Genomic DNA, 15681 nt, shown 5'->3' on the forward strand with positions numbered 1-15681 from the left:
GGTGGGTGGGAGAGAAATATCAAATATACATACAGAAATATAATATACGTACAACATCTGCAATCAAATTGTTGAGATGTCCATTCTCTTTTTTCTTTGTTAATAGCCATGACTCATGGCCCATGACTATACTGTATTGTGCGGTGCAGGAAATTCCCAGTTAAGGCGTGATCATGTCATCATCATCATCATCATCATATCAGTCTCTATAACTCTGTCTCCTATACCGAAGCGTCACATGATCCCTCCTCGCAACGGCACAGAGTGGACTTTTAAAGCCAGGAGTTTCGCCATTAACAAAGTCGGGGATATATAGTAATATATCTATAGTTTCACGGAAAACAAAACATCAGAATGTAAGCCAAGCTCTTGGGGAATCGAGCAAAAGGAATCGTAAAAGAAAATCGCCGTCGGGAATCGAACTAAAGACATTGTGTGAAGCGGGTGAGGCTCGATCAGCTTTGTATTTTGTATGCGATACTAAAATATTGATTGGCAGTAGCTAGTACGGACCATAGTCATACTTTCTATAATATAAACTGTCCGTGCCATACTGTTAAAAGTTAAACAAGACGCGGTGGGTGTGTTTCCACGCAGACGCTCGTCATCACCGCCACTGGGCACATGCTCCTCTGATCGATCACCGAGAAGGAAGACGTTGATTTAAAAGTATAACAGTATTAATAACACGACAGTCTGCTACTCTGCTGGTTAGGCTATTTAAGTGCCGTAAGTAAAAGGCCACACATCGATCACGTGTTTTAAAAATGCATGTGTAATACTAATTGTGTATGTTTGATTGATTGAAAATGTTATTAACAGATTGCAGAATGGGTACAATACAGTACGGCTCAATACACACAATTGTTAAGGGGATGCAGACCAGAGGAAGACTTTCGTCTTGTTTACATCAGGGTCCCCCATTTTCAATTAATCTTATGACATATAATGACATTCACAACAAGGGGATTAATGGATTGATGCTCATTCATATGCTAAATAATTGCTTCCTCTTCAAATTGACCGGCCCACATTTCAGAAATATCTCATCTAAATGCTTGCTTTTTTGTTTTGTCTTTTTTAACCCATGTGTTTGGGTCTGTGGGACCCGTTTCCAATGTTTACTAAAAGATAAATTGTACAACGAATGATTTTTTTTTTTTACCTAAAACCCCTTCACATTTATATTACATATAATCCGAAAGTGTGGAATTTGATTGTAATGGGGAAAAACGAACAAAAAACAAATAGCACATTTATTGATGTAACATCTGTTAAGTATTTGTACATGCATTGTTATGGCTTCATTGTTTAATACCCATGTTGTGGGCCCACCAGACCCAGACATATTCACATACACCCTTGAAGAGTTTGATCTTCTATCATGAATGTATTTGGAGTAAAACAGCAGGTGGAAATAGGCATATAAAGCTCCTCTTGACATCAATAGGTCTACCACTAAAGTACAGTAGGCTCTACCTGAGGGAGAGTACTAGAGGCTACTTGCCACTTTTGCAACCAGGGATGTAATGAAGGGTTAACCCACAGAAACACAATTTACCCGCCTTTTTATTTGTCAAGAGTTTCACTATTTTTCAACACAGACCTTATTAAAATGTTGTTTCCAATCGTTTATAATCGTGCATGGCACAACCTCACTGATGACTTTAGTATTGTGAAACGTACCCCACTGCTGCAGCTTCTCGGTGAGCTTAAAACATATACTTTTGGCCGTCACAAAAACATGATGAATCTACATTTCAAAAGCAAGAAACTCACAGTATACTCACTGGGACATGTCACATGTTCTGCCGAAAAAATGGCCACAAAGCATCCTTTCTATCAGGTTTTATTGACATAATTGTGCACTTCCGCAAGTTTGTTCTCTTGGAAGTTGTGTTCCTACATTTTAGTTGAAATAAATTACACAGGAAGTAATCTACTGTAACACTAGCAGTCCCGTTGATGATAGTTAACTTTTTTTTTCTTTTTTTTTTAAGTAGATTCATCATGTTTTTTGAAGGCCTAGACGATTGCCCCATTGGACTGTGTTTATGTCCACATAGGAAACTGCAGTGGTGAGGTAGGCTTATCAACAATAACGCTGTGAGGTTGAGCTATGCACAATTAAAAATGAAGGAAAACAATATTTTAATAAGGTCAGGATAGGGAACCTATCCTTCAATAAGCGTATATACATTTTCATGATTGAAATTCATAGTGGTCTATAGTACATTATTGTATGTAGGATTTTTTAAAGAAATGGCGCACAAAACATTTTTATCAATGTGAGATCTCATAGGCTTAGTGATACTGAAGGCAGTGTGGATCTTGTTCACTTTTTATATTTATTTATTATTATTTTTTTTTGATCCACTTTTTCTCCCATTTTTTCTATATTTTTCTCCCATCCCAATTTCGTATCATCCAATTCAACCCTCCCCTGTCATGAACGCTGTTTCTTGCCTCCCACAAGCCAGCTGCAATGTGGACTAAGTCATACATAGCACAAGTCCCCTCCGGTACTTGAGGTAACAGCAGTCGCATCTTTTCACCTGCGCAGCTCGATCTCTCAGTGGCGAGGAGTAACGCGTGGGAGGCTCACGCTGCCCCCGACACTTCCTGATTCTACTGCGCAGGCGCACCAACCGACCTGTAGGAGACGCGGTCCACAACGCCCAGTCCCCACCCATCAGTTTCCCTCCCCGTAATACGGCCAATGTGTATTACTGCGGACGACCAGCTAAACTGAAAACAATGTGGAGAGCTGGATTCGAACACGCGAACCCAGCGTCTCCACATTGGTGGCGAGTGCCTTGCCCACTACACCACCTAGCCGCCATATTTATTTATTATTATTATATATTTGTATTTTATATATTTATATTGGTGGTTGTTGGCAATAACCCCTTCACTGCCACACGACAGAAGGTTAACCCTTTACTATCACACAACTGACGGTCGAAAGGGTTAACCGGCTGTCGTGTGGCAGTGAAAGGGTTAACCTTCTGTGTATTGTCGCAGTGAAAGGGTTAACCGTTTGGTGGTGCGGCAGTGAAAGGGTTAATAACTATTTAGTTTTACCACTGCATCCGTTTGCAACTTATTTATTTAATTGTATTAATAATTTTTTTCTACAGGGGAAACATTACGCTTATACACTGCGGAGCCATGATGATGACGGATCTCCTCAAGATGTACTTCATCGGGACGGCACTGACGGTCCTCGCTGCCATCTTTGGAATGGTGGATTCGATCGGCGGTCTGATGTATGTCCAAGGCGACAGCTTGACGTACCACACGACCGACCACCAGACACAGAGACGAGCCCCCTCCTCGTGCAGCAGCCGTCAGAGGAGGTCGCCTGTCACCAAACGCACTGGTTCCTGAGGGACTGCGTTGTCGTGTCATCTGTTTTCCCAGAAAAACCTTGAAAACACACGGGATGGACCTGTTGGGTGGACGGACACAGGACTCCCCTCGCCCGCTGTGGACCTGGACCCAGAGACAGTTTAATATGAATGGTTCAGCAATGGCTGTTGCCTCTGTTTCTACAGAGATGTAGTCACAACCGAAAAAACAAGAACTGGTAGTCGAACTTGTTTTATTTGAAGAGCTAAAACAATAGGAATGTTTACTTTATCAATGCGAGGTCTCATAGGCTTACTGATGACATCATATCTTACTGATGGCAGTGATGACATCATATCTTACTGATACTGATGGCAGTGATGCCATCATATCTTACTGGTACTGATGGCAGTGATGACATCATATCTTACTGATACTGATGGCAGTGATGACATCATATCTTACTGCTACTGATGGCAGTGATTACATCATATCTTACTGGTACTGATGGCAGTGATGACATCATATCTTACTGATACTGATGGCAGTGATGACATCATATCTTACTGATACTGATGGCAGTGATGACATCATATCTTACTGATACTGATGGCAGTGATTACATCATATCTTACTGATACTGATGGCAGTGATGACATCATATCTTACTGATACCGATGGCAGTGATGACATCATATCTTACTGATGGCAGTGATTACATCATATCTTACTGATGGCAGTGATTACATCATATCTTACTGATGGCAGTGATGACATCATATCTTACTGATGGCAGTGATGACATCATAGGCTACAGTAACCAGAGGCCTGTATGCTGCTTCCTTTCTGTGTTGCATAATGGAATACTTAACTAAGTAACTGTCAACTTTTAATCAACTTTTAATCTTCCATTTGAAGATTTGTAACCAAGTGCAAGTCTTCTTAACTCGCAGGTAGAGAGAGGTGACCAGAAGATAGATGACCGGTTAACCTTGATCATATCGGCAGGATTGTTGTAAGAATCTTTTGTACAAATGCGATTTTACAAAATGGGTCAATATTGTCAAGACATGCACATCCTCTGACGGTTGAGTGGTAACCAGTGTGCTGTAGGGGGTCACAACACAACCTGTAACCAGTGAAGGACTCATCCATCTCAATTAAGGGAGAAATTAACTACTTATTTGTTTTATAAACAAAATCCTTCTTAGTGTTATTCTGTTGTTTCACTTGCACTTTAAGCAGCATCCGCTCAAGGTCACAAAAAAGGCAGCTCTAAAATCGTGCAACACAATGGACCTATCTCAAACCCTGCCCTCTTTTCTTGATCCTCCAATTACAGCTGTCGCTTACCTCAGACTTCCTCGTACAAACAAAGTTTGTCTGAGGTAAGCGACAGCTGTGATTGGTGGATCAAGAAAAGGGGCAGGGTTTGAGATAGGTCTATTGGCCATAAAAATGCAATTGGACATATTCCAATTGTGCTTTATTTGGTTTGTGTTTTTTTTTTTTTTTTTTACAGTACATTTGGGGTATAGGCCTCTTCACATTCTTAAAGAGTTTGATTTGTTGATGGAAAATGTGCTTTTCATAATGTTCCTAACCATTGAGAATTATAATATAGGTGCATCTTTTACATAAACATCAAACCTTCTCAAGATTCACATCCATAGGAATAGGGGTGTAAAGGTACACATATCCGTACCGAACCGTTTCAGTACTGGACCTAAGGTTCAAAACTCGATTATTAATTTCAACATTGAATATTCGTTGACAGCCCTACAAGATTAGTTACTGCACACTACATCACCCCTGAGTGGAACATGGAAAGCCAAACTTTCCCCCACTGTACCGAAAACCTGTACCGAACCTTGACTTCAAAACCGCGGTACGTACCGTACCGTGGTTTTGTGTACCGTTACACCCCTAGTAGAAAAGGACTGTACTCATTGCATGTGTGAACAAGTGGTCTTGCGAATTGAACTGGTCCATCTTACTTCTGTGTTTACAAACATTACCAATGTAAACAACAACAACAACAAAATTTGCCACAGAATGCAAAAGAAGAAAACCAAAGGAGAATAAAAAACTATTTCCATTGCTATTTTTCTTTATTTATCTTTTGGTGGTGGGGCTACCTGTTTGTTTACATTTGGATCACTGATTGGGTCCAAGATCAGCCTGTTATCAACCCAAATCAGTCTGATATCAACCCAAATCAGCCTGATATCAACCCAAATCAGTTTGATATGAACCCAAATCAGTCTGATATCAACCCAAATCAGGCTGATATATTGCTGCATTCCTAGTGGGTATCCAAAGCGACTTATACATTCTGTACAACAAGTCAACAGGAAAAGTACGACTCTGGCAGCTGAGGGTAAGTGAATAAAAAAAATAAGAGTTGTCCTTTTGTGTCTAATTATGTTTACAGACTCGCTACACTGTTTTACACTTACTGTGTACAATGCTAGCATCATTGCTTCCCAGTGACAGGCAGGTTATAGTGACTTCTGGTTTGGGTGGGAATGTTGATGGTGTGATATCTCAGGCAAATATTCAACCCTGACCTTCACTGGCCCAATATTCTCTTCAAGCTCAGAGACCCTAAAGAGAGCACTTCATTGTGAGGGCTGTGGCAATGGCTAATGGGGATCCGAATAAACTAAATTAAACTAAACCGTATCGCCATGGCAACACTTCTCTGTGTGGCACAAAGCACTGGGTTTTATGGTGACTTTCACAGGTTTATGTGGCGACACATTTTCAGATACACTCGTCTATAATGGCAGTGGTATTATCGGCACAAACAAAAAAAATGACCACATTTTCAGTAGGCTATAATAATGGTATAAAAGCTTCTGGAAAAGAATGACTGATTTCTGTTATCAAGGCAATAACTTGAAAAACCCTCATCATGTCAATGGCGCCCTCTACGGTTCAGATATGTCCACCACCACTAACCTGTTTAGGTTTAGAAGACGATGGATAATAAACGTCGATTTATTAATTAATGACCACAGGCAGTTTATTATTATTATTTATTTGTTTGCTTCTTCTACCGTTTGATTATTATAGCCATGTGGTGGTGCATTTCGATTTCACTCCAACTCCTCCAACTGCCTGGATGATGCGGGCTGGAGCACCTGTTATTATGTTAACCCTTTCACACTGCGACAATACACATAAGGTTAACCCTTTCACTGCCACGGCGACAGCCGGTTAAACCCTTTCACTGCCACACAACAGAAGATTAACCCTTTACATCACACAACCCTTTACTATCAAAACACAAGTTGTGTGATAGTAAAGGGTTAACCTAACCTTCTGTCGTGTGGCAGTGAAAGGGTTAATGACCTGCAGGTCCCGCCTCCTAACTACTTTCACTGCGACACTTATTATTATTATTATTATTATCACTCAGCGCCCCGGAGCGGTACAGCAGCATCAAGTCAGCGGCTCATTAGAGATTATTCACTGGAGCGCGTTTTTGTGGGACCCCCCCCCCTCCTCCCCCAGAACCAAACCGACATGACCTGCAGACTCCCGGTGGTCCTTAGTGGCGTGATGTGCGTCTTTCTTCTTCTTCTTCTGGGTGCAGCCCGGGGTCAGGGCAGCAGAGATCATCACCGAAACAACCGGAGAACGGTGACTTTCCACCGGACTCAGCAAGATGAGGAGGAGGGCGAGGCGGGCCACGATGAAGTGCGCTCCTCCTCACGCGTAAAGAGGGACACCGGGGACACCGGCAGCCCAAAAAGGGACACCGGGGACACCGGCAGCCCAAAGAGGGACACCGGGGACACCGGCAGCGCGGGCAAGGCTTCCCGTGGTCCCGCTTTCCCCTCCTGTCGGGTCGCTCTGACCGCAGCCCAACACCAAGTGCTGGATCACAATACGCATGAGGTGAGACGGCGCAAGATGCGGCCTATACGGGGTTTGTCAGTTGATTTAGGGAATGTGTTTAGATGCTATTATTGGATATCATGTGTGGCAATACCCAATATATACCACGAATGAATGAATGAATGAATGAATGAATGAATGAATGAATGAATGAATGAATGATGACCACACATGAAGTTTACCTAAAGTTACTTTTGTATGGGGAACAAGTTATTTCTTATGGTCCATATACTTGCAAACGTGTAAACCCACTTGAGTTTAGATCAGTCTATCACTATTATAACTTTGGTTTAGATTGATTGATTGATTGAAAACTGTATTAACAGATTGCAGAATACAATACAGTACGGCTCAATACAAACAACTGCTAAGAGGATGAAGACCAGAGAAAGACTTTCCTCTTGTTTACATCAGGGTCCTCCATTTTCAATTCATCAAGACATTTAAAGACATACTGTACAAATATATGGTACTAATGTAAGATATACGGTACTACTATGTAAGATGTATGTGTGTGTGAGTTTCTCTCTCTCTCTCTCTTCCTCTCTCTCTCTCTCTCTCTCTCTCTCTCTCTCTCTCTCTCTCTCTCTCTCTCTCTCTCTCTCTGTCTGTCTGTCTGTCTGTCTGTCTGTCTGTCTGTCTGTCTGTTCTGTCTGTCTCTCTCCCTCCCCCTCTCACTCCCCCCCCTCTCTCTCTCTCTCTCTCTCTCTCTCTCTCTCTCTCTCTCTCTCTCTCTCTCTCTCTCTCTCTCTCTCTCTCTCTCTCTCTCTCTCTCACTCTCTCTCTCTCTCTCTCTCTCTCTCTCTCTCTCTCTCTCTCTCTCTCTCTCTCTCTCTCTCTCTCTCTCTCTCTCTCTCTCTCTCTCTCTCTCTCTCTCTCTCTCTCTCTCTCTCTCTCTCCTAGACAGGGTTTAATGGTGATGATGGCTCCAGTTTTACTCTGACCTGGGTGGGTGACGGCACAGGGGTGAGTATGGTGTTCATCATTATCATCACCTATCTGTAGCCTACACTACAGTATGGAGGTCACATCATGTTTACTGACTTTGAAATAATTATTTCTGATGTTAACAACTATTGTCACATGTTAGTAATGTATTACATAGGCTGGCCCTACACTATACAGTATTTATTACATAGGCTGGCCCTGCACTATAGAGTATTTATTACATAGGCTGGCCCTACACTATACAGTATTTATTACATAGGCTGGCCCTACACTATAGAGTATTTATTACATAGGCTGGCCCTACACTATACAGTATTTATTACATAGGCTGGCCCTACACTATAGAGTATTTATTACATAGGCTGGCCCTACACTATACGGACGGTATTGTCTTGTAACAATAAGTCTCTGCAAGTGTAATTTTAATTTGCACCACAAACTTCCCATTTCTTGATGTCTCAAGTGCAACTAACAGACGGTGTGATGCAATAACTTCCTCTGTGAGAGAGAGAGAGAGAGAGAGAGAGAGAGGGAGGGGGGAGTGGAGAGAGAGAGAGGGAGGGGGGGAGTGGAGAGAGAGAGGGAGGGGGGAGTGGAGAGCTAGAGAGGGAGGGGGGGAGTGGAGAGCTAGAGAGATGGAGAGAGAGAGGTATCGGATGAGTATCGGAGAGTAGAGGACTCGAGGCCTTTATCTTTATCATTGTATAGATAAGAACATCTCCACACACAAGCACACACACACACACACACACACACACACACACACACACACACACACACACACACACACACACACACACAAGCACACACACACACACACACAAAAAGGTCACGTTAAAAATACATATTATTGCACATAGTGTGTTACAATGCTTCTTAGCTTAGCTTGTGGCTAATTCTTAGTTGTTAGATGTACATTTTTCAGGAAATCACAACATAAAAACAACTAATCAAGTAACAAATGTATGCATTAATCGGCAGCCGTATAACGTTTGGAACAGACAACATACCATGACCTTTACAACATACATGTAATACCTGACCCATGTTCCATGACCTTTACAACATACATGTAATACCTGACCCAAAGGTACACAAACTCTCTGGTCATTTACAGTGAATCTTACACTCTCAACATTAAGGCTTGATTGATTGATTGAAAACTTTATTAACAGATTGCAGAATGGGTACAATACAGTACAGCTCAATACACACAATTGTTAAGGGGATGCAGACCAGAGAGAGACTTTTGTCTTGTTTACATCAGGGTCCCCCATTTTCAATTTGGGTAGGCAGGGTGGGGGAAACTGTACAACTGTACAAGCAAAACTGTACATTGGAATATCGACAAAACCTTACTTGGTCCCAAGAAGAGGGTCTTGTGTATTATTGGGTTAGGACATTTACTGTACATTTACAGGGGCCAGTTTCGAATTGCAGTCTCCTGTAGGTGCTCTTTGAGAGTGGTTTTGAAAGTGGGTAGTGATTCACATTCCTTTACAGCTTTGGGTAGGGCGGTCCACATGGCTGAGACCAATATCGATGTATCAATAATTATGGATAACTGTGTGAAATCGATAAGTGGCATTGCTTGTTGTAATTAACAAAGAGAGGCAGAGTTGATTTTGCAAAAAAAAAAAAACATAATCGAATTTTATTTTCATATTCGAATACCATGCCCATCGAACGAAGCTTCGAAGCTTCGAAATATTTAAGACAGCCCTACTGGGTAGTGTAGCGGTCTAAGCACTGGAGCGGCTGGGTAGTGTAGAGGTCTAAACACTGGGTAGTGTAGAGGGCTAAACACTGGAGCGGCTGGGTAGTGTAGAGGTCTAAACACTGGAGCGGCTGGGTAGTGTAGAGGGCTAAACACTGGAGCGGCTGGGTAGTGTAGAGGTCTAAACACTGGAGCGTCTGGGTGGTGTAGAGGTCTAAACACTGGAGCGTCTGGGTGGTGTAGAGGTCTAAACACTGGAGAGGCTGGGTAGTGTAGAGGTCTAAGCACTGGGTAGTGTAGAGGTCTAAGCACTGGGTAGTGTAGAGGTCTAAGCACTGGGTAGTGTAGAGGTCTAAGCACTGGGTAGTTTAGAGGTCTAAGCACTGGGTGGTGTAGAGGTCTAAGCACTGGAGTGTCTGGGTGGTGTAGAGGTCTAAGCACTAGGTTAGCTGGGTATATAGTGTAGAGGTCTAAGCACTGGGTTAGCTGGGTATATAGTGTAGAGGTCTAAGCACTAGGTTAGCTGGGTATATAGTGTAGAGGTCTAAGCACTAGGTTAGCTGGGTATATAGTGTAGAGGTCTAAGCACTAGGTTAGCTGGGTATATAGTGTAGAGGTCTAAGCACTAGGTTAGCTGGGTATATAGTGTAGAGGTCTAAGCACTAGGTTAGCTGGGTATATAGTGTAGAGGTCTAAGCACTAGGTTAGCTGGGTATATAGTGTAGAAGTCTAAGCACTGGGTTAGCTGGGTATATAGTGTAGAGGTCTAAGCACTGGGTTAGCTGGGTATATAGTGTAGAGGTCTAAGCACTGGGTTAGCTGGGTATATAGTGTAGAGGTCTAAGCACTAGGTTAGCTGGGTATATAGTGTAGAGGTCTAAGCACTAGGTTAGCTGGGTATATAGAGGTCTAACACGCCTACTGTACCACCGCAGAGACCCTGTACCTCCGGCTCTGTCAGTCATCCCCACAAACACAATTGTCAGTGTTCGTGGATCATGGGACCACAGCGATTAAAATATTAAACTGGGAAATGAGCGTAATATTGGTTCAATACACGCATAATTGTACAATTCTTATCATAGATGGTCAAATAAAAGTCCACGCCTTTGCACGGATCCATGTTCGGTCTACCTCCCAGCCCTACATGGATCCGTGACCTTAACCCTTTCACTACCACCCTACCAAATGGTTAACCCTTTCACGGTGACAATACAGAAGGTTAACCCTTTCACTGCAGCACAACAAAGGGTTAACCTTTTCACTGCCACACTACAGAAGGTTAACCCTTTACTATCACACTACAGAAGGTTAACCCTTTCACTACCACACTACAGAAGGTTAACCCTTTCACTACCACAGTACAGACGGTTAACCGTCAGTAGTGTGGTAGTGGAAGGTTAACCTTCTGTAGTGTGGTAGTGAAAGGGTTAATAGTCGGTCTACCTCCCCAGTATACTCCTTTCTTTCTTCACTGGAATGTGATGTTTTCATGAATTAGATGACGGTGATTTCATCTTGCGTGTTTTCACCCTGCAGGTAATCCTGGTCTTATCCACCATCAGTGCTCCGATCGACTCCTACCTCGAAGGGGGTTCCTCGCGACTCTATCGCAGGTAAGTACTTTGTTAATATTGGGAAGAGTAGCTTACATTGAGCTGCCTGCGTACGATTGTTAGATTGTTATATTCAAAGCTTGATCTAATAGGGAGGTGTAGTCTGACGTCACTTTAGTTTCCCGTGCGGTCCACCCGTATATGGATTTATCATTGGGAAAATGTATTATCAGCTATTGTAATAATTCTGCCTCATGAACATTGGCAAGTTTTCCATCTTTTGCACACAATGCGTTCCCTTCTTTCACTAACATTATTGTTTAAGCACTTTTGGTTGAAATAAAATTATACGTAATTATTTTACGATTAATTGCTAATTGTTTCATGTTGAGCTATAGATTGTGGATGAATACACACAGAAAGGTACACCATGCCAATGTTCATGCTTTATTTGTTTTAAACGAGACGATTTAGAAATGTGTCCATTGGAAATACATTGCAATTTCAAGCATGGTGAACCGGCCGCCTGAATTCTTTCCCCAATATATTTCCAGTTCCGCGTTCGCCTTCTGCGCTCTGATTGGCCACTGACGTTTCTGGTCATGTGACATGTGCGCCCAATCGTGTGCCGGCAAGTTCTTTCGCGGGTTAAGCTTAGGCACTCTTTCGAAGTTGGTTAAGGTTAGAGTTTGTCTTAGAGCAGGGCGATAGAACACCAGCCCTGATTCCAAACTCTAACCGTAACCAACTTTGAAAGAGTCGCCTAAGCTTAACCAGTGATAAACTAGGCGTTAGGTAGTTTGCAGGCTGTTAGACCCGGAAATGGGCAAAGACACAGCTCGTCACGCGATTGGGCGCACATGTCACATGACCAGAAACGTCAGTGGCCAATCAGATCGCACCAGAAATGTCCGTGGCCAATCAGATTGCAGAACGCGCACGCAGAACTGGAAATGTATTGGGGAAAGAATAGACGCGAACCGGCCAGAAACAATTTGGGTCTCATTCTCCAAGGACTTACGACAAAAAGGGCTTTCTCTTAGGGCCATTTGAGACCTTTTCGGGACGATTTTGGGATTCACCAACCGTCCCAATAAAACATATATAATTAATATTATATTATAATATATTGTCTATATTCATGTCTTGCCCGAAAAGGTCTCAAATGGCCCTAAGAGAAAGCCCCTTTGGTCGTAAGTCCGTTGGAGAATGAGACATTGACGTAAACACTACACCTCCCTATAGCTGTTTGAATAAATGTAATTTTTTTAGAGTCACTGTGAGATATGGGGATCCATCAGTGTTTCCCCTGAAAATAAATTTCAACAGCGGCGCTGTTCTGCGCGCTGCTGGAATCCATATTAGCGCACGCTGTCGGAGAAATAACTTAAAACTACCTTAGAATTGTTGGAGATAGGTTATTCATGTTCATGGAGTTATGTGCGTGTGAATTTGCTAGGATGTTTTTGGTGCGTGTGTCCGCTGACACTAGAAGTGCTCTGGAGGCCCAGGTAGCTGCATATTTGTACACTGCAAAAAATTTAATCTTATCAAGTAAAAATATCTTGTATTTGGTACAATAAGTCCAATATTGAGTAGAATTATCTTGAATTATCTTATTCCACTGGCAGATAATTTAGCTTATTCTTTTCCTGATTTTGGTCAATGTAATCTTGTTTTCTTAAAACAAGGTTAAATTGCCAAAAACCAGAAAAAAAACTAAATGATCTGCCAGTGGGATAAGATAATTCAAGATAATTCTACTCAATATTGGACTTATTGTACCAAATACAAGATATGTTCACTTGATAAGATAAATCTTTTTTGCAGTGTAGTTGTAATCAGGGTAAATGTCTAGATTAATGACATGCCTCAACACTTAAGAAAATGTACACTATATGTACTGAACATAGATATAGATGATTTAATAGATAATATAAATAGAAAACATAGACATAGATACATAGAACATACTAACTGTCTAACATACACAAATCATAACACTACAACAGCACTTTACACCTAAGAAGTCTCAGTGGCATAGGCTACATTTTGCCTTAGAGCATTTAATTTTCCTGGGCTTTTGAAAGAAAAGCTTGGGCTCTTTGGTAGTGAATTCACTGGTAGGGGCCCATTAATGCTGAGACGCATACAAGCGGCCAGATGGTCTCCCTGCAGCCTGTTCCTCAGGTCAGTCTTCACCTGTAAATACGGACTCAATCACTAGACAATAAGTGGGGTGAGATTTGTGGCAAGTCAAATAACAAATCTGATTACAAATTACTAGTGCTGACCACGACTCAATCAATCGAAAGGAGCCGTAGTCAATTGCCAACCTCTTAGTCGAATGCAAAAGAAAAATATATATATATATTTTTTTTGTCAATCTTTCCAAAAGCAAAGAGGCCTATAAGTGTGGCTAACGCTAATGGCGTGCATACCAGCGAGGCTAACTGCCTAAGAAAACAGGCACAGAGGCACTGAAAGAGGATTTCCCCGTCTAATGAACACACTAGACTAGACAAATATCAAGATGTATCCATCAGTGGACCAATTGCATGCTTTCGCAGAGGACAAGAAGCCTTCAGTCGACTCCTTCAGACATTAAGCACCCCCCACAGCCCAAATGGAATGATAAGAAAAAAGAAAATATTATAATATATATATATATATATATATATATATATATATATATATATATATATATATATATATATATATATATATATATATATATATATATATATATATATATATATATATATATTTTTTTTTTTTATTAAATTCTTTTAATAGTCTAGTTCATAGCAGCGGCGTCCTGATTCAGGAGTGTGTACCTGAAGGCAGGTACGTGTTGGTGTTTTAAATGTTATTTTTGGCTTCCTACAGTATAGGCTGTGGTAGTCGACTATCCCCCAGAATGCAAAAACAAATTTAATTGACATTTTCAATTTCTTTTGTTAGTTTAGTTTAGTTTCTTTATTAGTTGTCATACAGAAGTACAGAATACTTTTATACAAAATGCTTCTTTCTGTTACGCTCCAGAGATATTTTGGCTGGATCATTCCATTTGGGCCCTGGCGGGTGCTTAATGTCTGCAGGAGTCGACTGAAGGCTTCTTGTCCTCTGCAAAAGCATGCAATTGGTCCACTGATGGATACTGTACATCTTGATGTGTCTAGTGTGTTCATTAGACGAGTGAAATCCTCTTTCAGTGCCTCTGTGCCCGTTTTCTTAGGCAGTTACCCACGCTTCTAGGCCTCTTTGCTTTTGGAAAGAATGATTTATATATAAAAAAAAATTTATTATAACCTTTTTTCTTTTTTTTTGCATTCGATTAAGAGGTTGGCAGTCGAATATGGCTCCTTTCGATCGATTAGTCGACTATTCGACTAATCGAGGTCAGCCCTAGCTTCCTGAATTTTACTGAATTTGACTGAAATCCTGATTCACTCCTACCTCTCTTTGCCTTGACCTCCTACATGAAAACGTATGTCTCCTCCTCTCAGCACGGACTACGGCAAGTCCTTCTTCGACATCTCCCACCGGATCAACAACACCTTCATCAGGAAAGAGTTTGGCGTCGTCGTGGGACCTGGGAACTCTCTGAACGTAAGTGTTTGTTTGAAGTTCCAGTGTCGTTTGTCGTAAACCGATGGTCGAGAGGCTGCACGTTGTCGGCTAACAACAAGTCTCTTATTTCTGTGGACGTCAACCATTTTAACCCTTTCACTGCCACACTGCAGAAGGTTAACCCTTTACTGTCACACTACAGACAGTCGGTAGTGTGATAGTAAAGGGTTAACCTTCTGTAGTGTGGCAGTGAAAGGGTTAACCTGCTGTTGTGTGGCAGTGAAAGGGTTAACCTTCTGTGTATTGTCACAGTGAAAGGGTTAACCGTTTGGTAGTGCAGCAGTGAAAGGGTTAATATGTATATCTGTATATTCAGATTCTAAGTGTTGCTGACCATATTTATTGTAACGTATAATATAACTGATAGGTCATACAGACCCTCATCAGCACCTTTGATTACACTTCTTACTTGCTCATCATGCTTATATTCAGAGTTAATTATACTGTTTACACCGCTTATTAAAAAAAATCTTTACTGTAATTTTATTGCCTATATTTATGTCTCCTAATATTACCCGTATACCTGTGTACCTCCCCTCATCATTTGGCGATCTCGAAAATTATTGGACA

At 41.6% G+C, this 15681-nt stretch overlaps 1 protein-coding gene across 1 annotated transcript in view; it reads left to right on the forward strand.

The window, feature by feature from the left end:
- Positions 1-6883: 6883 nt before the first annotated feature.
- Positions 6884-15681, forward strand: part of LOC311241418 (sortilin) — a 67808-nt gene continuing 59010 nt past the window's right edge. Inside the window, 4 exon segments of the mRNA XM_084330236.1 lie at positions 6884-7257; positions 8161-8223; positions 11462-11538; positions 14988-15090. Coding sequence (XP_084186362.1) covers positions 6919-7257; positions 8161-8223; positions 11462-11538; positions 14988-15090 — 582 coding nt within the window. The 5' untranslated portion in view covers positions 6884-6918.

Source organism: Notolepis coatsorum (assembly GCF_963971535.1).
Source record: "Notolepis coatsorum genome assembly, chromosome: 15".
In the NCBI taxonomy this organism is placed as follows: domain Eukaryota; kingdom Metazoa; phylum Chordata; class Actinopteri; order Aulopiformes; family Paralepididae; genus Notolepis; species Notolepis coatsorum.